Source organism: Eubalaena glacialis, chromosome 14 (assembly GCF_028564815.1).
Source record: "Eubalaena glacialis isolate mEubGla1 chromosome 14, mEubGla1.1.hap2.+ XY, whole genome shotgun sequence".
NCBI lineage: Eukaryota > Metazoa > Chordata > Mammalia > Artiodactyla > Balaenidae > Eubalaena > Eubalaena glacialis.
This window is the reverse complement of record NC_083729.1, coordinates 24,955,022-24,981,834: the sequence shown is the minus strand read 5'-3', so window position 1 is coordinate 24,981,834 and position 26,813 is coordinate 24,955,022. Positions and strand designations below refer to the sequence as shown.

The following is a 26,813-nucleotide window of genomic DNA, read 5'->3' as shown; positions in this document are numbered from 1 at the left end:
TAGAATAAACCTGGGTGTGACCTCCCTCAGATGCCCCCTGGAGAGCAGGGCAGCTGAATCCCCTCCTCCCGCACAGAAGGGGAATGAAATTGCAAAACCACGAACCACTGGACAATATTTTTACTCCCCGCCGCACTCTCTCCTTTTATCTTGCCTCTGTCCTTTCTTCCTCCCTGGGGATATCCATGGCCCTCCTTCCCAATCATCACCCCAAGCTGCCCAGTATGGCCCGATGGGGGGGATCCGATTAGCCAGAATCCCTGATTCAGGGTTGGCTGTTGCAGTAGGAGTGGAGGAAGGGCAGATGTCAGAGGCACAGCCCCCTTGAGTAGAAGAGGCAAGAAATTCACGTCAGCTGACGTTCTGCCCACGTCCCCCGGGCTAAAGATCAAATGACCAGTGAAGGCAATAAGGGACCCCAGAGGTCAGGGAAGAGAAGCTTCCCATGGGCGGGCCTGTTCAGGGAAAGCTTCATGAATGGGGTTGAACTGGAGTTCAACCAAAACAAAACTATGACTCACTTTGGAAGCCATCCCTAGGTAGGCGGGAAGTGTCGGCTGCTGCGCTGAGCCAGGAACATCTGTAGTGTGTTCAGGGCCAAGAAGCTGGCCTGAGGCAGAGGAACCTGGGGGAGATGTGTCGGGGGCTGGAGCCAGAGAGCCTGGTGCCAGCTGAGAGGTTTGGATTTGTACCTACAGGCATGGGGGTTCACAAAGGCCTTTGAGCAGGGAGGAGAAGTGTGCAGAGCAGGGATGGGGGATGGACCCTCCACACCTACTCTGGAGGATCACATACCCCAGCTGAGGTTCACCATTCCCCACCAGCAACCAGGCTGGAAGGAAGCGATATGGCCGCATCATCACTGTCTCCGTGCACTGGTCGATTTCTTCCCTACGTTTTTTAAAATTAATTAATTAATTTATTTATTTATTTATTTTTGGCTGCATTGGGTCTTCATTGCTGCGCACGGGCTTTTCTCTAGTTGCAGTGAGCGGGGGCTCCTCTTCGTTGCGGTGTGCGGGCTTCTCATTGCGGTGGCTTCTCTTGTTGTGGAGCATGGGCTCTAGGCACGGGAGCTTCAGCAGTTGTCGCTCACGGGCTGTAGAGCACAGGCTCAGTAGTTGTGGTGCACGGGCTTCATTGTTCCACGGCATGTGGGATCTTCCCAGACCAGGGCTCGAACCCGTGTCCCCTGCGCTGGCAGGCGGATTCTTAACCACTGCACCACCAGGGAAGCCCCTTCCCTACGTTTTAAGGAGTGGAGATGGATGGGGAGGGCGGGTGGTCTAATCTCAACCATAATGGAAATTTCAATCACACACACTTAAAGACAAACTTGCATGAATCAATAGTGTATTGATTTACACTACATTTATTTTCCCTTATACACTGCAGAAAATGTAATTATCACTTAATTATAAAATTGCCATTTTACAGTAACACATCTGACTGGCTCAGCCTGCAGCCAGAAGCCTGAGTGGTCCCTGCCTTGCTCTCCCGGCACAGAGGTGACCCAGGCCCTCCATGCAAGTCAGTCCCAGAGAAGGATCTCATTACACTTTTGTGCCTTGGGGGCCCGTCACCTATGAATGTGCCTCCACTTTCAGGAGTGGGCTGGGAAGTGACAGATGCTCCCTTCTGCCTGTGAGGTCTCCTCCTTCACCGCAGACTCTAGGACTAGCTTCTGGAACACGTTATCCCAATGAAGTAGACAGCTTTAATAATTAATTAAGCCAGCAAAAAAATATGGCATCCTACTATGTGCCAAGGCATTGTGTTAAAGCCCTGTGATGGATAATATAATGGTGAGCAAGGTCACTGATCTCATGGCACTTGGAGTCTAATGGGGGACAGCAAGAAATAAACAAGCACTAGTAACACAGGGTGCTAAGTGCTGAGATGGGAGTGGTACAGTGTGCCATGCGGGCTCAAAGGAAGGGCACCACAGGGGGGACAAGGAAGGTTTCCCAGCAGAAGTGCTTTTAGGAGGAAAGATGAGTAAAAGTTATTGGGTTATAGGACTGAAAGGAGGAAGTGTATTCCAGGCAGAGGGAGCATCATGGTGAAGGCCAAGGTGGGTCGGGGTTGGGTGCTGCCACTGCAACCAGACAGACAGGTATTTCTAAGGAAACGAAGATGTTCGTTATTGCTGGAGTGTACAGTTCAAGGGCGGGAGGACAGGGAGCTGGTCGGGTAAACCTGGAGAGGTAGGCAGCGGCCAAGTTCTGTTTCAGAGTTTGAAGTTTATCCTGAGAGTAAAAGGGCAGCACTGATGTGTTTTAAGCAGGGAAGTGCCCTCACCAGACTTCTGTTTTAGAAAGATTGTTTTGATTGGAGGTGTGGAGTATGAATAGGAAAGCGGGCTGGACTGAGTTCCAGGAGACCGGTGAGAAGTCCAAGAAGGAGATGAGGGTTCTTGAACTTGAAAACAGCAATAAGGATGGAAATCATTAGATGGCTTTGAGAGGGGTTTAGGAGGTAGAATCAATAAATCATTAATATTTGGTGATGGCTTGGACGTGGAGGGTATGAGAGAGAATAACCCTTCATGTTCTCACTTGGGCAATAGAAGGAGGCAGAGGATGAGTACATTTTGGGATACGTTGATTTCAAGGTCACGGTGGGGCTCTGGTGGAGACAAGGAGTGGACCATAGCATGTATCCATCTAAAGCTCAGGAAAGAAGATGGGGCCGGGGGACAGCTTGGCAGACATCAGCTTAGAATCACCAGGTAGAACGACACTGTCCACTCGCACCCAGAAACTACTGGAGGCCTGTGCAAAGGGCCCCTGTCGGGCCACGTGTGGTTGAGATGAAACATCCTAGGAAGTCTCATCCTGTCATCTGTCTCTCCATGCCCAGGTCTCTGGAGTGGCAGGAAACTCACGACCAACGGAAAAGCCAACTGTATGAGAATAAGGATGATGGCGAGTTTCGGTACTTACTCTTTTTTCAAAATTAGATTTTAAATCTTTAACTATTGCCCAAACCCTCAATCCCCACCCTTTTCCCTAAACTTTTGTGAGAATAAAGATTCACTTTTCAGAGACCTACGTAGAAGGAGGCTATTCTCTCCACCAAGACACAAAAGCTTTGAAAAGGAAATTGTGTGTTCTCTCTTTGCCTGAAAGGTATTTCCTCTCTGAAATGTTAGAACTCACAGGAGATGTTAATGGTAAAAGGGAATATTGGCACCAAAGCTTTGAAACCAACAGTTTCCTGGAAACCAGGATGCATGGTTATCATGCCTGTAACTTCTTTTGCCATCTTTTTTGGAGCCCTGGAACGCCACAGTCTTTCCTGGCATGAATCGCAGAAGAGGAACATGGGGGTTAATCTCCCAGCCCTGACTCTAGAGTTCTGGGTGAGACATCGGTGTCATTACCCAGCAGCTATGTAGGACTAGATGTTTTACAACACATCCCCAGCCCTATGCTCACATCTTAAAGGATAAGATGGACATTTCTCTGAAGGGTTGTCTGGTTTATTCAATGACATACTTAAATAAAATTTAGCATGTGTGAAAAAGAGACTGGGTCTAAGTAATTAAGAATCAGAGGGACAAATATAAATTAGGAGGAAGAATATTTCCAGTATCACAACTTTAATCACAGGTGTGATTTTAGGTGTTGAATCCATTGTATTCTGATAAGACCCCAACAGTGCATTTGGCAAAGGGCCCTAGGGAAAGGTGATTTTCTTAGCAGTGTGTAGGACCCAGAACAGAAAGAGACTGGCAGTCATCTTGCTGGCCATGAGAGGGACCTGAAGAACTCATAATTTGACTCTGTCCTTGTCCTCCCAACCACTGGAGACATCAGAAGTGTATCTGACCACGAATGAACCAGAATGGGGCTCTGGCCTTTGGGTAGGACAGTGGTAAATCAATGGATACTATAGTTGACAGGCAGAGGTACGGTGATGTTATGGGACAAACCCATGGTCATTAAGTGATGTGTCTCTCTTTATAACAGGATGTCATGTCAAGATTTCCGAGATAACTTCTTCTGCCTATTTATATGTAACCAAGTTCCAATCAGCCTGGACCATGGAAACACACTCTGTGAAAGATGGTCCCAACTGATGTTTAAGAACCACTTAATTCCAGGAAATGTGGAAGGTAGTTATGACATTGGTAATTATTCTGCCAGATGGGAAGCTGCCAGCCTTTGCCCTATCCCAGCTTCAGCTCTCAATGGCCCTCGATTCTAGACCATCAGCCTGAAGAAGAAGAGGACTTTGTCAGCCCAAAGGGACAGCTATACTTCTCCAGGGGAAATGATTGCTGATGGCAGGGAGGAGGGGGCCGGAGAATCTCCAGTGTGGATCCCCTGCTTTCTTGCTTTCCCACTGTCCTTCTACTAACCTCCACCCACCTCCCAAGAGTCGAACGGGCCCACTGCTCTTCAGTAATTATCCAGGACATTGGGAGAGCTATGAAAACAACACTGGACAAAAGTCAGGGCCTGGGTTAAACCATTGTTTTTGCCACATTTTGGCTTTGTGACTCTGGTCTCTCTGTCCTCAGTCTCCCCAACTGTACATAGTGGAATTAGTCATCTCTATCTGCCCCTTGAAGCCACAAAGCACCATCCAGCCATCAGGGAGCATATTCCTGCCCATGTTGGTTGATGTATCCTGCAGCACCATACTGAGATCCCAGAGGTGGGCACCTCAGAACCTGTCTTTGGGCTGCCGGGAGATGACTCTTATTGATGTGATTTTAAGAGAGTGAGTGACATACTCTCACTGCACCTCCGGCTCCCCGTCTGTGACATGGTTGAGTGAAATATCACCCTCTGAAGGTGAACCTGAGTGTGCTCACACATCCTGGATAGGAAAACTATGCAAACAACATATTTGTGCGTGTGTGTTTCTGTGTGTGTGTGTGTGTGTGTGTGTGTGTTTGCACCTCAACGTGTGCATTCCCTCTCCTTGGCACCAGCCTGTCGAGAATGGTATGCTTGAATGACCCCACGCCTCCAGGCTCTTCACTCTGCTGGTCAGAGAACCTAGTCACCAGGAGACCACGGACAGATTCTAAGAAACCACCGAGTCGCTCGGGCAGCAAGTTTACTGATTCATCTTCCTGAGCTGCACCGGTCTGACTGTGGGCCAACACCCCCAGATATTAGTGCAGATCGATGAACTGACCAAAATTATACATTGGTGCCATCTTTAGTAATTCCTTACAAGGGAGAGAGGGAAGGGAGGCAGCCGGCGAGCACCTGCTCTGTGCTGCTAAGTGCACCTGAGTGTGTCATCTTGTTTGATCCTCACAAAAAGCCGATGACCGAGATGGTCTCTATGTCTCCCTATTCCCCTTTCAGAGCTTCCCAATTGTACCCCAACCTTCTGATGTCTGTTAATTCATTTCTAGCTTGACTCATCTTCATTTATTTTTCATACATTATCTCTCATGCGTTTGGTTGTGTTTTTTTGTTTTGCTTTTTTTGGCTGTGTCGGGTCTTTCGTTGCAGCACGCAGGCCCTTTGTTGCAGTGTGCAGGCTTCTCTCTATCTGTGGTGCACAGTCTCAGTAGTTGCGGCACGTGGGCTCTCTAGTTGTGGTGTGTGGGCTCGGTAGTTGTGGCACGTGGTCTCAGTAGTTGAGGCACGTGGGCTTAGCAGTTATGGCTCGCGGGCTTAGTTGCCTGGCGACATGTGGGATCTTAGTTCCCCGATCAGGGATTGAACTCGCCTCCCCTGCATTGGAAGGCGGATTTTTAACCACTGGACCACGAGGGAAGTGGTCCCCGATCTCTCATGCATTTAAATCTAATGGTTTTCACGTTAGTTGTCTCCCTCTGGCTTTGGTGAGGACTCTTGGGTAGCAGAGTTCTATGAATTGCCATCTCTCTGCCTCTCTTCCTCTGTCTCCATTGATGCTTGGGGGATTGACATCATTTCATGGCTCCGTGGTTGTCACCAATGCATACTTGAGGCCTCTGGAATTCCACTTATTATTATAAAAATAGCCCTCAACTTTACAGTGTAAGAAACATTTTCACCAAGTAGGAACTATACTTTCCCTCCTTATTTTTAAGAGGAGGAGACTGAGGCTCACAAAATAAAGAAGCTTGTGTCACAACTAGTAACTGTGGGGACTGGGACCCGGGCCTTAGGTCTATTAGCCCAAATCCAGAGTTTCCATCACAACCCATTGAACTGGCTCTCTGAAGTGGTCACGGTCCCATCCTAGAACGCCAGAGAAGAGCTGCCCTTTTTCATGTAGGACCCCAGAGGGACATGCAGTACATCTTCTCTCTACCAGAAAGCATGGAAAACAACAATGTCATCGTGTCCTTCAATTTTGTCATGCCACAAAATTTAAAGGCAAAAGACAGGACATTTCCAGTGAAGTCCGAGGTGTTCAAGGTAAGGCAGCATGCTTCTGGGCTTGCCCTTTGAGGACATTTCCATACATCTTGGAGAAAGCAACCAGCTAGGCTGGGAGATTTCACCCAGCTGCAGACTCAGAAATAAAACCCACAGGGTGATAGAGTTCAGTTGGTCCAACTCTGTAAATTTGCAGGAAAACCTGAGACAAAGAAGATTACAGTGGGACACACCTCCTGCCCTTGTCACTTGTCAGCATTTCCTAGTGCAGGCTCTAATGCTTGTTCCTTAAAAAGTAGTCTGGTCCAAGACCAGCTGTTGCAACAGTGCAGATTCCTGGGATCACCCCTAAACATTCTGAGTCCCAATCTCCATGGACAGAGCCTGAAAATCTGTATTGTAATGAGCTCCCCAGGGACTGCTTATACACAGAAATGTTTGAGAATCATTGGCTAAACTCTGGGAGGAGCTTAAGGAAAAAAACAATCCTGGGTATACAGCCGGGAGGTACATTTTTCTCTTATGCTTACACCAAAATTGGTCAAAGCTCCATGGTTGGCTTACGAGCATCTGCTTGGCCACTCATCCAAGGCCAGGTCTTCCTCTCCACCTAGACTCCCCTCCCCTCTGATGGCTCTTCAGCCAGCTCTTCAGCTCCTAAAGGGCCATCCTGCCACACATCCCCCAACACACACACTCACCTGCACACACCCTAACTGTGAGTAGGTGATCAGGGAATTCCTTTTTTTTTTTTTTTAATACCATGCAAAAGAAAGGAGTTACAAAAGAAAATCTGATACCTGTGCTCCCTCCTCCTTCCCAAATAGTTTAATGCATCACACAGATAAAGTGAAGGGTTCTCAAATCATACACCCCACAGCCTCTCTGCACGAACATGGATAACTAAGATCGTGCAACCATCAAATGCTGGGATCCCCTATCCGCATATTAGAGGTGAAGAAACTGAGGCCCAGGGACGTGAGGTGGCACAGTCAGAGTTAATGGCAGAGCTGGGGACTGGGTGCCAGATGTCCCTCGAGCCTTCAGTCAAACACACCCATCACTTGTGTGGCTGGAGCTCTGATTACAGCGTCTCTAGGAAGGATCCCAGGAATGTTCACTGAGACTAAGGCAACATTCACAATTAGGGCCTTAGCCCCCTCATGGACAGGCAGGGCTCCTGGGTCCTGAAACAGTCCTGTGCGCTGGCTGTGGTTCACTCTAATATGAAGGCCTCACTGATAGAGAACTTCAGAGTTCCAAACATGTTCACATTCATTGTCTCAGAAACCCCAGTACCCCTGCTTTTATAGATGTGGAAGCCAAAGGTCAGAGAACGTGAATGACCTGCCCAAGGTGCAGCTGGGTGGTGACAGGGGAGTGCCTGATGCCAGAACTTGTGGTCCCAGGACCAGGGCTCTCAGCAGGACATAGGCACTTGCCTTTCTGGTGGTGCTCACAGCTCAAACAAAAACATGTTTCTGGCTCTAGAAGGAGGAGAACCCTTTGGGTTCTGCTCTCTCTGAGCACACTTCTACATCCTAGTTGCATGAAATCAATGGAAAAGAAATTGTTGGGGTTTAGCACCATACTTTTGAGGTTCTGCAAACCAGCTGAGACTATCAAAGAACATCTCCTAAGGATGCAGTAGTGGACAGTTGTCATTTTCATCATCACTAGGCACATGAACACCCTTTCCATGTGGGGGGGGAACCTTGGTGAAAGGCAGGGCCTAGTCTCCCACTGCAGCAGTCAGAGAGGCCAAATATTCCCTCTCCCCAACCCTTGGATGCAAAGGGGTAGACTTGTGGCCCAGGCTTGTCCAATTAGATGTTCTTGGTTACTCTGGGCCTTGAGTCTTGAGGAAGTAACTAAAGGAGCTAGGACCAGCTGAGGGATTCTTTGCAGCAAATCTTTGTGCCCAGCAGCAGCAATGCAGGCAGATCCTGTGGTGGTGTCCAGCTGTGTAGCCACCTCTTCTCATTCCTGCCCACCTTCCGAGTTGCATTCTCTAGATTTCCCGTTGACTCTGTGATTTATCTTTCCCATAAATGACCTCCTGTTCACCCCACCCTGGATTAGTTTCCACTGTTTTCTGCCAAGGATCCCAACTGATTCATGTACCTTCTAAGAGGATCCTCATCCTCAGAGTCCCCTAATCTCACCTCTGAGAAGAACAAAATGAAAGGAATTGGGAAGGGCTAGGAAGGGACTGAGACATCTGGTCTACCAGCAGGGATTGAACAATTCAATTCAAGTCCTGAACCAGACAGGACTCCTAAAAATATCTCAGCCAGCTCTTCCCTTTCCTAATGAGAGACAGAAGTCCAGAGAGGGTATGAGGTTGCCCCCCATGCACAAAAACTAGGGGTGCTGTTCATATTTTCATCTATGGTTCTAGTGCCCCAGAGCCGAGCAACACAGCAGCCTTGTGTTTACTGATTTGCCCAAAGTCTTTACAGTTCAGGAGCCCTGGCAATATTGTAATCATATCTGTTTTTTTTAAATGCTGCCAAGCCCATTTGTCTACTTTTCAGCCAGAGGTACCTTATTTCTCAGCTGCCCATTTTGCTGAAGGGGCATGCAGACCTGTGACCTCCTTAGGCTCCCTGGAGATCCCCTTGGATCTTGCAGGATCCTGATTGAGTTAAACACCAAAGAACAGTCCAGACCTTGACAACTCAAGAGACACTTGGGTTCCTTTCACAGTTCTGCTGAGAAACAGGCTATGTTGGTGCCAGCAACTAGGCTCTCGGAGACTCCAGGGCTCTACTGGTGTTCACGGGTACAGCGCTGCCCAGATGACAGCTGCACACATTTCTTCAACCTTGGCATGGGCCTGTGACTCTCCAACTGCTATGGGAGCACTGCTCTGCCTTGCATCAAACCAAACACAGGTGGTGTACAAATAGGCAGGGAGAAGACAGGACAGAGAAAAAGAACAAGGATGGATAAGCTCCATCCTCCCCCAGGCTGGAACTTTCCACCTCCCTTCCAGCTCATTCCTGATCTCCAGATAAGTCTTCCCGGGCAAATCAAATGGCCTGTATACCTAAGCGGAGCCCAGGATCAGCAGTGGGATAGAACTGAAACCCATGCCAACTGTGGAAGACAGTGCATGGAGGTGGTGGGTATTAATTACAAAGGAAGCAACACAGCTTGCTCTATTCTCACCTCTGCTACTGAGACTGCAAAGCCTCAGTTTCCACACCCATAAAATAAGGAGCCTAGCATATGCTTAGGATTACTGTGACAACTCAACACATTACATGCAAATACTTTGCAAACCATGAAGTGGCTTAAAAATGGGACTGCATCTTCAGTGCTTCCTTATGCAACATGGACAGACTGAAACATAGGTATTTCCGCATTCAGACACAAACATACATCCCTACAAACACTGAGGTACAGTGATGGGGAGGAGGGGAATGCTAGAACAAATTCCCATCATGCTTTACAGTGGTCTGATGGAATAACAGTTTCCTTCTCCTTGGAGCTCCAACTCTGGGGAATTTACATTTGATCCAGGTTCTGTCTTACCTCCAGTTCCCATCACTGTCTCTTTTCCTTCCAATTTTATCATCACTGCTGTGAAGAGTAACCAAGCTGAGATGAGAAAGGGAGAGTCTCCTTTTCTCAGACACCTTCCTCCCCCTTCAATTTCCTTTCCCCTTCATGCTCCCTACAGCAGTTGGGTTTCCTTTGTCACAGCTCTGCACAGAGAATGAGTGATGGTCCCTGTTCACTCCCAGGTGTTCCAGGGAACAGGCTGAAAGTGCAACAAAAAGGAACGCAGGGCCCTGAGCCAGGCTGCTCAGATCTGCTCGCCTTTGGGTTTTAGTTTGGGTTCCTGAACCTGCCTTTCTTCTCTTCCCTCAGATCGACTATCAGGTATGGCCACCGCCCCTGCTGCCGTCTGTCCGTATTGTTACGCCTCTTCCAACACCCTTGACCTCAACGTGCCTCTCGCTGTTCCGTGGCTGCCAATTCAGTCTTGCTATGTCCTGTAATAGGTACAAGCTTAGAACTTCCAAACAGGTCAACAATGCAGGGAATATTTCAGCTGTCCTTGTCTAAAGCTGGATCCCTTAGGCTGTTCTCTGGTTTGACGTTCCAGAGGGAATGCAGCCATGAAACCATCCTCAAGCATTTGGCCCCTGATAGATAAGATTGATGCTGCCAGTTCCTTTTAAGATGAGAGACAGGGCTCATGGGTCCCTGGTGGGGCAGGGGGTGGATCTTTAGCCTCCTGTATTCTTTGTCAGCCCCCAAACCCACCACAACCAGGATGCATGCAATGCAAATGCAAGTTCAAGGCACATCCTCCAACTCTTCTTACAGCCACTTCACCGCCACCACCCTCCCTCCCCACCCTCCCAACCACCCCCTACCACCTGCCCCTCCCCACCCCCCGGCCAGTAAATATTCTGGCTTGGCATGGGTGAAAGGTGACCAAAATGTGGGTAAGGATGGAGAAGGAAAGATGGAGTTTGGGAAACCTAACCTCACAGGCACTCAAATCCCTTTAGACGTGAACTCTGTGATGCGGCTGTTGCCCAAGGGGAGGTACATGTGCCAGGAAGAGGATGGAAGGGAAGAGGGAGGGAGCCGGATGTAGCCACAGCCAACAGGTGGTGACTGCAGCCTGCTGGCAGGTCCAGGGAAGCTCCTTCGGGCCTTCCAGACGTCCCCCAACAGGGAGACAGAGGCTGGGACAGGTGGTCCTTGAGCAGGGGATACACAGAAGCCCAGGCAGAAAGCAGACAGCAAGGAGGTCTGCCTGTCACAGCGGCGGCCCAGCCACAGAGCTGGGTTTAGGATCCAACTCTGGTTCTCAGCACACCAGTCATGGAATGAGAACTTCTGGAAGGGCTTCAAGGGAAGCAGTCAGGTGCAAGGAACGAGTCAGGGTTCTAGTTCCCAGACCTGGAGCACGAGGTGAGGACTTGATCGAACAAAAGGCATGAGCCACATCCCTAGAAATAGAGGGTCAGGTCTTGTGATTGTAGGAGGCTCAAAGCCCACACCCATCTGTACACAGTGCCTCCCCATGTGCACACGTGTGCATGCACACACACACACAAACAGTGCTGACTCTCTGAGGAATAACTGATGTCATCATTGCTTTTGCCAGAAAGGGCCAAGCAAGTCAGGCTCCAAAGACACTGGGGCTGCTGATAATGTCAGCAGCATCCGTTTGGAGACTCTGCCCAGCGCCCCGCTGCACACCAGCAACAGTAGCCTCAGCTTGCAGCCCAGCCTGGTCCCCACCCCTTGAAAAGACCGTCTCCCCGCCTCCTTGTTTCCCCCCAAGGCAGAGCTCACAAGCAATCATTTCATGCTGCGTGACCATTCTAAATGGAATCCCCGTCTCAATTGTGTTGGGGAAAATTTATTTAGTAAGGGGTTTTTATCATGTAATGTGTATGTGACGTCCGGTAATAGGAACTGCATGATATTTATTGTTTTATCTCTAAGAAAATATTGAAATAAAAGGAAAATGATCAGGGCCTATTATTCTCCAGTGAGAAGGCATTTCAGAGCTTTACTGGAAGGAAGAAATGGAGGGAGTGAAAGGACTGCAGCCCCGCGGTGCTGCAGGGGTCCAAGGAGTGCTTTGCAAAAGGGTCCAGAGAGAGGGAACTTTAGGGGCTCCAAATTCCAATACTGAATTACGTTTTGAATTACTGAATTAATTCAGTATTGGAACAATCTCACTAGTTTTCATGATTCGTCTTTGTATATAAGCAGAGAGATAAACCCAGAAGCCCAGGATGCTGTAAGATTTAATGAGGTAAAACCATGTATCATATTTCCCCGCATTCATTGTAGTGTTAGCATCTATATTAAATAACAGTCTGAACTCTATTGCATTTCGAGATTTCGGGTAAGCAGTGTCTCCCTTTTCAGGGCCTGTAGTGCTGTTCTGGTGGATGGAGAGGGGTCTGGGAGGTAGGGGTCTCTCCTGGTAGCTGGGGCCCATGCACAGAGGGGGTTTCTCACCATCATCACGTCTCTTCCAGTTCCAGCATTTCCGAGAGAGAGAGATTGCCGCCCACCTTTTTTTCCAAATTCAGAATTGCTGAGAAGGGCATCGTTTCTGAAACCACATGCAACCTTACAGAGTGCTTCAGCCTGAGCCCTGGGACCTATGTGGTGGTCATCTCCGCAGGCAGAGAAGCAGTTCAGTTCTTGCTCCGAATCTTCCTAAAGATGCCAGACAGTGACAGGTACAGAACTTCTGGGATTCTAAACGTTTTATTCTACTTAATTTTATAAAAACACATTGCATCATTCTGTGCAGCAACACACCCTGTTAGCAGGGGACACAGCACGGCCCCCGCTCTCAAGAAGCTCAACACCAAGTGGAGGCTAGAAAGTCTGTGAACCAATAAGTAGACCACAAACAGGATGGGGCCATTGCTTGACGGAAGTGCAGGGTCGTGTGGGAGGACAGAGGGGAGGGATTCCCTTCTGGCAAGAGGGACAGAGGAAGGCTTCTTGGGGGACATGGAATGTGAGCTAGTCCTCGATGGAAAACCTAACAGCGTTTCCCAGGGGAAGGCAGTGCAGGTGGAGGAAAAAGGCATGAGCAGAAGCAGGGAAGTGGGTGAGCATGGGGCTCGTTGAAGAGTGAGCGATGTGGTCCATACACACAGGAAGGTGGTACGTGGCATGCACGGCAATTGTCTGAAATGTGGACAGAATGTGATGTACATCATCAGGGAGACAGTGAGAGATGGGCCTGAGTGATAGAGTCTGATGGTGGAGGGTCTTCACTGCCAAGTCGGCAGTCAAGACTGGGATCAACAAGCACACACCCTGCTGGGCACCTCATGTCTTCTTGGCCCCGAGGCAGACATCACTACAATCATGGCAGTCTTTACAGCTGAGCATGGACGAGGCCTTCTCAGTCCAGCATGCCAGATGGTCACTGTGCCACCATTCAGAGTTGGAACCTAAGACAAATCTTATTTGCCATCCTGGCAATGGGGGTTACGATACACGTATATCTGGTTGTGAAAGGAACAGTTTACAAAATGATTTGAAGACCAGGGGAGGGCCACCCGAAAGACTGGACACGAGGTCACGATGCTTATCTGTCTGCTGACTGCCATGGCTGCCCACTTCACAGCTTGCTGTGCTGAGGGCTCTCCACGTGTGTCCTTGGCATAGATGCCCAATGCCTGCAGGGGTGCCTGCCACATGTAAGCGTGAGCCTCCTTTGAATAGTGAGCTGGTCATCCTTGTCACACTGTCCCCCTGATTTTCTAGGAACCTGGACGATAATCTCAACCTCAGACCACTACAGGTAAGTGTGCTGCAAGGCTTGGTTGGCAAACTTCACTGGGTCATGTCCCCTCCCCAAGAGCTTCTATCTCCTTCCTTCTTGCCTCACCACTGACCAATGAAAGCACAGATACCACAGTGGGCTGGTGATGGCTCAAAGGGGCAGGGATGAGGTGAGAAGACCAGGCCTTGAAGGCCAGGCTGGACCCAACCATCTTCCTTCCACAAATTTCCATTTTCCCATTCCCCAAAAAGGTTTGATCCAATTGCTGGATGAAGCCTCTGTCTCAGATCCAGGTGGAAGGTTTTTGGGCCCTCACCATATCAGACAGGCAGCCTCCTTCCCCAGAAATTTGATGTTGGCTATTCTTCCTTAGATCCAGGCAAGTCGTCCAGAAATGGCTCCCAACGAAGCATTTTCTACAAATACGCTCAGCAGGTACAGTACTTAGCATGACGGTGAGGGGCCCTACACAGGACAGGTGATGGAGGGGCCAGAGGGAAGGAAACCTCTCCCAGGTCCTTATCAGGATAGAGAGAGGAAGATGACTTGATGGGTGGTCGTGTCAGCCTCTCTCCCTGAATGTCCAGAACTGATCTGGAGAGACGGTGTGCCCCACCCGGTGACATCTGGGGTGAAGTGTAGTTTAGAAAGGAAGGGCCTGATTAAAGGGGAGTGAGCTTTTTAAGTCTTTAAACAAGCAATTGGCAATACCCCTTGAAATCTTTCCTTCTCCTGTTCTGCCACCTCCCACCAACGTTGGCATCCTTCCTCTTGGGAGCTGGCCAGCTTCAGAAAGCACCAACACCTTCTTCCTACCAAGCCACCTACGTGCACAGGGGACTTTCTTAATGGTTTAATAAGCCGTTATAAAGAACCCCTTGACTTGTCAGGAAAAAAAACAGCTGCCAAGGGCTCTGCACGATGGGCCTTTTACCATTAGTCATCATGTCGGTGTGGGAAGCGGAAAGCCGTATAGATGATCATGTGTACCATGCCAGCCTCAGGCAGGCAGGGTCCAAGGACAGGAAGATGCTAGGCGTTCAGAAGGCTAACAGGGCATTGGTAACCAGGAGGCAGCCCAAAGGGAAGTTATTGAGGTAGCCTGGGCCCAGAGATAAAAATAAGGAGAGATGAAGAATGTGGCTGGCATGAGAGTACATGTTATAGGGAACAGCTCAGTATGAACCTCCTTGAAATCAGCACTAGCCCAGGATTCAGGCCCACATCTGGGCTGACTCAGAAAGCACTTCACTTGATGCAGAACAGGATCTACTATGGTGAATGTCCCCGGTCTGTGAGCTTCTGAAGGCAGGGATGACATCGTATGCATTCCGTGTCCCCAATAACTATCACTGTCCTTGGCACAGAGAAGGTGCTCAATCAATTTGCACTGAATTAAGGCAGATTCACTTCCCCAGAGCAGATGCTCTAGCTAAGGTTACTTCCCCTAGGTGATCGGCAGGACCAGATTAGGACACCTGAGACCAAGCTTCCTTCAGGGGCAGGTGGCAAAATCCTCAACGTGGGCCATGAACCTGTACCTCTGAAATAAAAAATATAATTTGTCATATGATAAATGGTACAGATTCCCTAATCAGGACTTTTCCAAACAACAACCAAATGTCTTCTCAGAGAGGGTAACTGGCAGCCCATAGGAGGCCTTTGCAGGAATTAGAATAGAAGAGAGACGGACCTTTGTGCCAAGGTGCATGGCTCGAGAGTAGAACCCAGACTGGACTCCAACTTCTTTTCACCCCTTGGTGGACAGCCTTGAGCAGGGCCAACCTGGCATCATTCTGCACAACCTGCAAACTATCCTCAGAGGCTGTGTCCTCAAAAGAAAGTTGAGAGCAAAATATTCATCCATGTACTCTATCCTGTCTCCCAATCTCTTGTACCCCTTTATCAGCCATAGTAGTGGTGGTGGTACCATAACACAGGGTCCGCCTGTGGGAAAAGGAAGGACACACTCGGCCTTTGGGACAGCCCACATCCATCATCTATCATTTATTCAATCAGCAAACATGAACAAATACCCTAGGATGTTCCAAGACTCTGCTCAGCTTTAAGAAAGCAAAGCATCAGTCCTTAGGCATCTTCCATTGAGGTGGTAGAGGCCAACGTGCGATTCTTTGGGCGTTTTGTTCAGGCAACCTTTATCTCCATTCCTAGCCTCATCTCTTCCAACATTCTGGTGTTTACTGGGCGCAGGGACCAGGTCAGGGGCTGTCCCAGGGTGGGGGATGTGATCCGTGCCCCACAGCTGCTTACATTCTCATTGTGACTCCATGTAAGCTGGCATTCCTCACCATGGCAACTGCTTTTTATAGTGAGGTGCCACCATTCTTTCAAGGAAAAAACTGAGTTGATGGCGGGCACACAACACCAACTTCCCTGACGTAACCAACCAGTGAGACGTTGGAGGGATGACCTAAGGGCCAATTTCAGGTGCTGGCAGGATGTGTTGCACTGGTGACATCACTGGGGGAAATTTTTCCAGCTAAAGGACTCCAGTAAGGGCAAACTGTAGGGCTGCTTTTGCTTTCTGTTCTGGGTGGTGAGGCCACCCTGGGGACTGCTTATCTGTTGTCTGTGTGGTGCTGGTTCTCAGAAGACCCCAAGGAGGCACCTCCTTCCGCCTGACCTAGTGCCACTCTACAAAGCCACCTGCCGGGAGCCCTCACTCCAGCTCCTTCTCCCGTGGAAAAGCTTCCCCAGGGTGGTGATGTCCCATCATGCCCTCGGCTTTTTACCAGGCTGGGTGGAAGAGACAGCTGCATGGAGAACAGTTCTGCTTCTCTGTCACATCGTCACGGAATCTGCTGCCCAAAAAACTGGTCGGTGTCCCCAACAGAAAAGTGAAGGCGGTTAACAGCTTCAGAAGTTCAGGCCAGGAAAAGTTTCTCTCCCCTCAACCTCAGCTGCTTCCCGTTTTTTATCCGAGGAAAACCATGATGTCTCCCTTTCTGCTTCCATGGCTGGGAAGACTAATGGTAAGTTATGTGCTCAATTAGAGCAACTTGTCTTAGTCTGGATTCCTGGTGTTTTTATCTCCCCTCACCACACACACACACACACACACACACACACACACACACACACACACTCCCTCTCTCTCTCTCTCTCTCTCTCTCTCTCTGTAGTCATGTTTTCTCTCACTTCCTTTCTGGAGGCAGATGGGGGAACACACCTGCAGGGCTGAATTGATTCATTCAACAATACTTCTCCTGAGGAGCTCCCAAGTGCCAGGTATGGTGGGGAGGAAGCAAACACAGCTTTCAGCCCAGTAATGAATAAAGAGAGAAATGCAAGGTGACCCACACCAGGTATCAAATGTCAGGAGTAATCAGCACTACAGATGTTCAGGAAGGGAGTTATCACCAGGGCCTGGAGCAATCAGGAAATGCTTCATGGGAATTCCCTGGTGGTCCAGTGGTTAGGACTCCACGCTTTCACTGCTGAGGGTGCAGGTTCAATCCCTGGTCAGGGAACTAAGATCCCGCAAGTCATGCCGTGCAGCCAAAAAAACGGAAGGAAAGGAGGGAGGGAGGGAGGGAGGGAGGGAGGGAGGAAGGAAGGAAGGAAGAAAGGGAGGGAGGGAGGGAGGGAGGGAGGGAGGGAGGGAGGGAGGGAGGGAGGGAAGCCTTCATGGCAAAGGTGAGATGGGAACTAAGTGCTCAGAAATCCCAGTGCTTTTACAGTCAGGCAGGTGTGCCCCTCTGCTCCTGGGCACTGATGTGATTCCTGCATCCCTTCCTCTTTTGGATCAGGGGCTGGACATTGATGCTACCCAGGTTCAGAGACTTCTCAACCAGGAATTCCTAAAAGGTAAGGACCTGCTGGCCCCAACCCCATCCGCATGGCCACGCCAGTCCTATGCCACTCTCTCTGACATTTCAGTCCTTCCTGTTCTCCCCCTCAGGACCTCCAGGGGACACATTCTCTTGGGATGAGTGCCGGAGCATTGTGGCTCTGATGGATGTATCCTTTGCAGTCGTCCCCCCTCCCCCAGCTCTAAGAGCCTGTCTGCTCCGTGGGCTTCCCCAGTGGTCTATTTAGGACATTGGGGAACACTTTTCTCACATTATTTTCTTTCTTGGTTCTAAGGGCTCACCAGAGAGCCTGGGCTTCTGGGGATTCTGTACCAACTCGCTCTCCAGAACCACCACAGCAACAATAACAAAACTTACCACTTATCAGGCGTCTACCACGTGCCAAGAACCGTACTGATAGATATTTTTTTCCTTGTAATTCTTGCAATAACCCCTGTGATATAAGAAGTATTGTCCCATGATACAATGGAAGAAACAAGGGTTCAACCCAGATCACACACCTAGTCAGAATTTGTGCCTGGATTTGAAGTTGGAGTTTTCAGCCTCCAAAGTCTATGTTCTAACATTATCCTTCACTGCCTCCTTGTAGCACCAATGGGAACTATCTTCCTTACACCCCTCTCCTTACCACTGGAGGAGTCCTCACTATTTATTCCTTGCTCAACAAGCCCCCAATTCAATAAAGATAACAACCACCAACGCTTGTAGAAAACTCTTCGGTCTGCACGGCAGTTACACCCCATTATTACTATTGTGCTGCAGTTGCAGATGAGACTGGGCTGGGACAGTGCAGAGACTGGGCTGGGACAGTGCAGTGACTTGCCCACGTTCCGTGGCCACAAGTGGCAGGGCTGGAACCCAACCCCAGGTCTCCTGCCTCCCGTCCTGACTTCCACTCTCCCCTGATCCGTTTCTCCCCTGCCCGCCCCATCTCCCCTCTGGCTCTTCATGGGCGTATCCCCCAGGTGCTGCCTTGCAGCTCTTCCCTCGGGTGTGCACTGTCTCCCTGGGGTGACACAGATCCCCTGGCTCTTTCACTCTTAACAAGTCTCGACTGGGGATGTGAAGCCAGCCATTGTCAAACAAGAGGCCTTCCTGATGAAATCATCAGTCAGGCCCTGTCTCTGCTGGCTGTGGCTTGGAATCACCCAGAGACACTGCTCATCCCTGCGGATGAGTCCGATGGCCCTCGGCAGCCCCACATCCTGGGGCAGGCAACCCTAGGGGAGGTCATGTCTGCAGGACCCCTGCAAAGCAGACAGGTCTTTTCTACCCTTCCTCTTGCTCACCCACCAGCTCCCCTCCAGTTCCTCAGAGATCCGTTCTTTTCACTAGTTGTCATTAAACCCATCGTATGGAGTGACCAGGGCTGACTTGAATACAGAGAACGCGGTGCATCCACTGGCGCACACTGAGCGGGTGCACTCACCTCTCATGCTGCCTCCGGAGTTGCAAGGCGCTCTCCTCCCCTCAGCTGCTCCCCACTCCCCCCTGCCAGGGGCCCCACCCCAACTGGTGAAGGCTGTGTTTGGGGCTCGCTCTCTTCCCCTGGGCGCAAGTGATGTTGGCTCTCCTTTCTCAGGGCTGCCTTCTCCTTCCAATTGATTGTTTTCCCTGTGAAATAAATCTAAGCCAGGTCCCTTTCAGATGCAGCGAGAGCCAGCTGGTGTAGGGCCACATCCAGGTGCCGCTGGACTGACTGTGTTACTCGTTGGTGGGTGGAGCTGCTCTGCTCACTGCACGAAGGACTGCTTGACTCTCAACTCCCCACCAGCTGAAGGTGAACGGGAGGCTTGACCAAGAGGAGTTTTCAAGGCTGTGGAGCCTTCTTGTTCACTGCCCGGTACCTGCGTGTTCCCTTTTGACGAGCACTCTTATTCTGTCTGGTTTAGCATATGTTTACTGGGTAGCCCGATCCTACACCAGGGTTGAGGGCTGTGAAAGAAGAGGAACCTCACCCCCACCCTCAAGGAGGGCCCCTGTTTTGCTTGGGGAGCTGTACACGCACCACTAGAAGGTACGAGGCGAGGCCCGGTCAGGTGGCAGGCTGAGGACGGCTCTAGGAGGCTGGAGGAGAAACGGGTCACAGTGACTGTAGCTAAAACTGCCAGCTAGCACTGCGCTCCTCATTTCCCCCCGGGCCCACTGCAGCATCCCCTAGGCCGCTCGTTCACCCCATCCCCTTCCCCTCCATCTGCCAAAACACACATCAGAATCACAGTTGTGGTCTGTGGCCTCAGTGTGGCCCCACTGTTGTTCTCAGGACAAAGTCGAAACTCATCAGCTATACATGAGATCCTCTGAGTTGAAACTCATCAGCTATACGTAAGATCCTCTGAGTTGGGACCCACTTTGGGGTCCAGGAGAAGCCCTTTCCCTCATCCCACTCACGCCATCGGACCCCAGCTATGAGACTTCTTGCACTCAGAGGCTGCCTGATGCCCACCCAGCCTGCGGGTCCAGCCCCAAAACTCCTTCCCCGCGGGGCCTCTCCTGGGGGCCTTGCCCGCCCCCCTAAGACCCAGTTAGTCCCCCTTCAGCTCCTAACACTTGAACCCACAACAATAAAATAAAAACACTTTCTGTTTACATATTATTTATTTATATCACCTAATCCCTGATTGGGGTCATTTGGTTTCTCACCAGGCACTGCAATGGCTGACAGTCCTCCCATCAGATTGCAGGGTCCTCCAGGACAGGGATCCCTCATATTCATCCTTTTCCCCAGGGCCTTCCATAGTGTCCAGCACACAGAAGGCACTCAAGAGTGCTGAACAAATGACCGAATGAATGCATGACTGAATGAATGAGTCCGTACCTAATTGAGAACACGCTAAGTCTCTGAACTCACAAAAGCCAACTAAGGCCAGAAAAGAGTTGTCAAGCCGCTGTTTCACAGTAATCAGCTCCCACGATCTGCCTCAGCTGCACACCTGCTTGGGGGTATTTTGCTTTAAAACAGCTCCTGGGCAGCAGCTGAGCCTAGGCCAACATTAGGAGTCCCGGGTTCAGTCCTGCGGTGCTTGCCTGCTTCATTCAAGGCAAGTTACTCACCCACCTGTGTCCTCACCTGAGAAGCAGGAGGAGCCTGAGGGTTAGAGTGAGAATTAGGGAGAGGGAGAAAAGTCTCGGGCAAACGGAGAGCCGCCCTGTACAAAATCGGGGTGTTCAGGTGACTCCACACCACGACTGTGCTTGGTCCCAGGCGCAGTGCTCACGTGCCTTCCGTGCTGCCTACACAGCACTCACTATCGTGCAAGGCACGCTCCTAAACACTTTATAAAGATGTGCTCATTTACTCCTTGCAACGAACCTATGAGGTAAGTACTGTAATTGGCCCTGTGCTCCAGAGGGGGAAACTGAGGCCTAGAAAGGTTAGGTCACTTGCCCCAGGTTACACAGCTGGTAAATAGTCAAGCTGGGATTTATACTCAGCGATTTGGTTGTAACATCTGTGCTATTAACCCCACACTAGGCAAACTCTAGAGAGCTCTCTACCTCCCTGGAAAGCAGGAAGCCTCCCGGGGCGGGCGGCAGGAGCCCAGTCTAGGAGGTGAGGAAGAGGAAGGAGAGCAGGTTGGGGGAGCGGGGGGAAGGTGTGGGCCTGGGAGAGGGACCCGCCACCCCGCAGTTGAGGGCCAGGCAGTCAGCTTTATCAAGCAGAGCCCATTCCCCACGCCCCGGCCTCAGCTATGCACCCTGCCGACCTCTGAGCTGGGCCCACTCGTGTTTTAGTGAAGCAGCCTCCAGGGCTGGGAACGAGATTTATCGGGACCTCCCTCTACCCAGGTACCCAGGACATCCTCTTCCAGGTGGACACTGGGGCTCACACGGGCTTCTTGCTTTTTCTCCCATGTCAGAGTGTTTTCCAGAACTCCCGGAAGAACTCTGGAGTTTTCCCGAGCTTGGATTTGTGGAAGGCCATAAAGGACACAGGTAAAGCAGGCGACCCTTTGAGCCGTGATGACTGGGGGTGTGTGTGTGTGTGTGTGTGTGTGTGTGTGTGTGTGTGTGTGTGTGTGTGTGTGTTGCCCTCGCCCCCAGCATGCTGTAGGCAAGGCTGGTAGAGAGGTGCCGGGCAGGGGTGGGGGGAGAGCAGACCCCCCTCCCCCTCCCCTCCCCCTCCCCTCCCCCTCCCCTCCCCTCCCCCTCCCCCTCCCCTCCCCTCCCCCTCCCCTCCCCTCCCCCTCCCCTCCCCTCCCCCTCCCCCTCCCCTCCCCCCTTTGTGCCCTCCCCTGGTTTGCACTGGGTCCGTGAGCCTCCTGGCTCCAGACGCAGACTCCACCCTCCCCAGCCCGAGGTCTCGCCTGCCAGTCAATTCTCCTGACTGCCTTCTCTCCCCAGCACAGCTCTAATTGTGTAAAAATGACCCCGCATGGTTGGTACCCTACCAGAAATCTAGCTTGCCTTGAAGATGCTTCCATCTCAGCATCCGGGCCATCAGGGTTAAATACCCACAGGTGGGCTGATGCGCTCTCTTTACAGAGGGTCTGGGGCTAAGAGAAATCAAATGGCCTCTGTCTGCTTCAAGGAGGCAAGAGCTTTCAGTCCTGGGAGAATGATAATAACACCGCAGGGTGCAGATGCTTCATATTTCAGCAAGAACTTGCACTCATGTCACCTCATTTGATTGTCTCAACAGCTCTGGAACTTGGGAAGGACAGGAATCATTATCCTCACTGTACCCATGGGGGAAATGGCTCACAAAAAAGGTAAGTCAGGAAATTGCCGCCTTCCTGAATAAAATGTAAAATCAGGCTCCCGCAGGTCGCCTGCTGGAAGGGCAGCCTCCATGGGTCTCCCTCCCAGGGGCTCTCAGCCTGCTGAGCAGGTAGAAACCTGAGCTGCCGCCCGCCCCGGCTTCAGCCTCTATCCTCGCCTTTCGTTTCCACAGCTGAGGGCTGTGGTTCTCACGCTTGAGCCTGCGTCAGGACCCCCGGGGGCTCGTGAAAGTGCAGACTGGGGAGCCTCACCCAAAGCCTGCCCAAAGTTTGTGCTTCAGGAGGACTGGGGTGGGGCTCAAGAATTTGCACTTCTGACAAGTTCCCTAGTGAGGCCAAAGCTCCTGGTCTGGGGAATCACCCTCTGAGAACCACTGAATGGCCAGTGAAAGGTGAAACCTTTAAAGGAGAACCTCACTAATGACTCCAGAATAATAAAAGGGAGAAAGAGAATAGTTGGAATTTGGCTGAAAAGCTGGCAGGGGCCAGTCCGGTAATTGAAAGGGGCAACAGAGCTGATGTGATTTGAGGGGGCAATTTGAGAACATGCAAGCTGCAGAGGCATGCCCTATCTAAAGGCATTCAAATTCACATTTTATTAGCTCTGCAGGAGAAACCGAACATGTCTCTGGCTGTATGGGGCCCACAGGCCACCAGGCTTGTCCCCTGGATGGATGGTTTGGTGTACAGTGTTCTGCTGGCTCGCCGGGGTGCACAGGCCCCCCTGGTTTTCTGTCTGCCGTTGTTGGTTCTGTGGTCAGTGCCCCCCTGGAGCTCACAACTAGACATGCAGGATCACAGGACTCAAAGAGGGTGAGGCAGCTCTCTCCTGTCTACCTGAGGCCACCACCTGAGCTCTCTGCTCTGAGGACAGGACCACCCCAACTCCCGGCCTCCTCCCCGCTCACTGGCTCCCCCTGTGTCCCAGACTTCCTTGCAGGGATCTCCGTCACCAATGAGCGGCTGGGTGTCATGCGACTCCGCTATAGCGACAGCACAGGCAGGGTCAGCTTCCCCAGCCTGGTCTGCGTCCTGATGCGGCTTGAAGCCGTGACAAGTAAGTGTCACCCCGGGGCCATCCTGGAGACCTTCACAGTGACCAAAGGACACAGAAGGGGACCAGGAATGCGCTCCGGCCCCAGGCCTGGGCTCGTCCCAAGGCACAGAGCCAACGTTAGCCTGTGTGATGGTGTAGTTGCCTGGAGTCCCCAACCTCCCTTCTGCACCCTTTTCTCCCCAGGACATTCCCCCACCCCAGATCACTCATTTCCTCATCACTCTACTAGCACCTCTCTCAGGGACAAGGTTAAATCGCTGTGGCCCCTCTCCAGATTGTATTTACGGTTTAAACCTATTCTTTTTTTTTTTTTAAAGAGTGATTTTTTTTTTTTTAATTATTTATTTTTGGCTGTGTTGGGTCTTCGTTTCTGTGCGAGGGCTTTCTCTAGTTGCGGCAAGTGGGGGCCAGTGTTCATCGCGGTGCGTGGGCCTCTCACCATCGCGGCCTCTCTTGCTGCGGAGCACAGGCTCCAGACGCGCAGGCTCAGTATTTGTGGCTCACGGGCCTAGTTGCTCCGCGGCATGTGGGATCCTCCCAGACCAGGGCTCGAACCCGTGTCCCCTGCATTGGCAGGCAGATTCTCAACCACTGCGCCACCAGGGAAGCCCTAAACCTATTCTTTAGTCATGCAACAAATGGTTTGATCGCTGCTGAAGTGTTGCACAGACAGCGAGTAGGTGGGAGCAGGAGGTCCCCCCCAAGGCCTCAGAAATCCAGCGATGTAGGCCAGAGGTTTTGACACTTTTTAGCAGCACACCCCTTTGTTTTAAATGACATTTCACGTGAAACCCCAAGCCACAATATAGCTCCAAATGGAGCTGTTGTGGTTGAGGTCAAAGTGGGATCTGGCCTCCGCTCACATCCTTGCGCCGCCCCTGCCATGTGGCACTAACCCCACAGCTCTGAGGCAGGCAGTTAACAAGGTGGAGAGAGCAGAACGCCGGGAGGGTAAAGGAGAAGCCAGAGGCACAAGCTTGCTCCAGAGAATTCGCAGCTGGACAAGGGAGGTGCCCCGAGATACCTGCTAAAACAAACCCCTGCATCTCCACAGCCAAGTGTGGAGAGTACGAAGTGCAAGGAAGCTGCAGGGGCCAGGGGCGTGTGGGGCAGAGCAGTCAGGGGGCTGTTTTGGGGGCTGAGCCTAAGCTGTCCCACGGGTGTAGAGTTTGGCTGGAAAGAGAAATGGAGGGGAGGCCGAGCACACTCCAGGGCTTCGCACAGAATCACCACGTTGGCTTTCATCGCACGTGGGCCCAGGCCTGTCCTGATTCTTCTCCTCCTCTTTACCCTAGAAGCGTTCCAGAACCTCTCCGAGGATGGAAAAGGACTCTACCTGACAGAAATGGAGGTGAGGTACCTTCCCCTCCCAGAGACAGGGCACAACCCCAGGCTACCTCTCCTCACCTGATTCCAGGGGGCATTTCTCTCCCTAAAGTTATTGAACAGTCTGTCAAAGACCAGCCAAGCTGCCGGCCCCCCTGCCTCCAATTACTGCCTTTATATATTGCTGGCTGCCAAGGCTGCTTTAGGATCCTGGCAGACAGATTTTATTTTATTTTATTTTATTTTATTTTTTTAATTTTTTATTTATTTATTTTTGGCTGTGTTGGGTCTTCGTTTCTGTGCGAGGGCTTTCTCTAGTTGCGGCGAGCGGGGGCCACTCTTCATCGCGGTGCGCAGGCCTCTCACTGTCGCGGACTCTCTTGTTGTGGAGCACAGGCTCCAGACGCGCAGGCTCAGTAGTTGTGGCTCACGGGCCCAGTTGCTCCGTGGCATGTGGGATCCTCCCAGACCAGGGCTCGAACCCGTGTCCCCTGCATCGGCAGGCAGACTCTCAACCACTGCGCCACCAGGTAAGCCCCCAGATTTTATTTTTTCCAATAGCTTAATAAAGCAGAGGATTGTGTGGGAGTCATAAATCCAAGAGGGAACTAAGGAACACCTGCGGAGCTCACTGGTTTTTTAAATTTATTTATTTTATTTATTTATTTTTGGCTGCGTTGGGTCTTCGTTGTGGTGCGTCGGCTTTTCATTGCGGTGGCTTCTCTTGCTGCAGAGCACGGGCTCTAGGCGTGCGGGCTCAGTAGTTGTGGCTTGCGGGTTCTAGAGCGCAGGCTCAGTAGTTGTGGCGCACGGGCTTAGTTGCTCCGCAGCATGTGGGATCTTCCCAGACCAGGGCTTGAACCCGTGTCCCCTGCATTGGCAGGTGGATTCCTCACCACTGTGCCACCAGGGAAGCCCCATGAGCTCACTGTACATTAAACTTACTCCCAGTGAGTTTTTAGAAAGAGCCTCCTGGCCCAGCCAGCTGGTTGACCTCAGCTGTCCCTCTCAGTGCCCGGCTATTCAGGGAGCAGCGGAAGATATGCTGTAATAGAGGGCCGAGACCTCCTGCTTGGGTTGGAATTAGCTGGAAAAGGTTGATGAGACTAGACTGAGATCTTTCAAGGGAAGAGGGTACCATTTGCCCTGCTCTGTGTTAAGCTAACTAGTTTAAAGTTGGGTTGTAACGAGGATGCTTATTTCTCACTGGATGAACCTGTGAGAAGCCAGGAGGAGAGCAGACCCCAGAGCCCAGATAAGACGATGCAGCTTTAGAATCATTTCCTCCCAGGGGCACAATGCATCTTCCCCTCCAGGAACTGCACACAAGACTGTCTCCCTGGGGGCAGCCTCCCCAGAGATTACAGAGCCCTTCTCTATGTGAGCCAAGGCTCAGCTGCTTGGCCCATGAGTTTCAAGGCCAATGCTGCAGATTTCATCCAAGTCATGTAGAACAAGGGGCATCCATGAAAGAGTGTGGCCTGGAGGTTATGAGGGAGGGATTTAGAATTCTTTTTTAAAATTTCTTTTTATTGAGATATAATTGACATTTAACACTGTGTTGATTTTAGGCGTACCACATAATGCTTTGATGTATGTATGTATTGTGAAACGATTACCATGACAAGTTTGGTTATCACCTCACATAGTTACAATTTTTTTTTCTTGTGATGAGAACTTTTACAATCTACTCTCTTAGCATCTTTCAAATCTACAACACAGTATAGTCACCATGCTGTATGTTAACAGCCCCAAAACCTCTGTATCTTATAACTGGAAGTTTGCACCTTTGGACCCCTTCAACCATTTTGACCAACCCCCTTACCTCCCACCAGTGGCAACCACTTTGTTCTCTGTATCTATGAATTCAGTTTTGGTATTAGATTCCACATGTAAGTGAAATCATACAGTATTTATCTCTCTCTGACTTATTTCACTTAGCATAATACCCTCAAGGTTCATCCATGTTGTCACTAATGGCAGGACTTTCTTCTTTTTTATGGCTGAATAATATTCTGTATGTATATATGTATACCACATTTTCTTTATCCATTCGTCTATTGATGGACATGTATCAGTAGGTTGTTTCTATGTCTTGGCTACTGTAAATAATGCGGCAATGAACAGGAAGGTGTCTGTGTCTTTCCGAGTTAGTGTTTTTATTTTCTTTGGATAAATACCCAGAAGTAGAATTGTTGGATCATATGATAGTTCTATTATTAATTTTTTTTCTATTAAGTGACC

At 50.6% G+C, this 26,813-nt stretch overlaps 1 protein-coding gene across 1 annotated transcript in view; it reads left to right on the top strand.

Annotated features, from left to right (window-relative positions):
- CAPN13 (calpain 13) overlaps positions 1-26,813 on the top strand; it is a 66,880-nt gene that overhangs the window by 29,362 nt on the left and 10,705 nt on the right. The window contains 14 exon segments of the mRNA XM_061210872.1: positions 2,863-2,937; positions 3,975-4,120; positions 6,235-6,377; positions 10,218-10,229; positions 12,362-12,376; positions 12,378-12,568; positions 13,614-13,656; positions 14,017-14,067; positions 17,403-17,460; positions 17,555-17,613; positions 19,240-19,308; positions 21,326-21,401; positions 23,115-23,243; positions 24,539-24,594. Coding sequence (XP_061066855.1) covers positions 2,863-2,937; positions 3,975-4,120; positions 6,235-6,377; positions 10,218-10,229; positions 12,362-12,376; positions 12,378-12,568; positions 13,614-13,656; positions 14,017-14,067; positions 17,403-17,460; positions 17,555-17,613; positions 19,240-19,308; positions 21,326-21,401; positions 23,115-23,243; positions 24,539-24,594 — 1,123 coding nt within the window.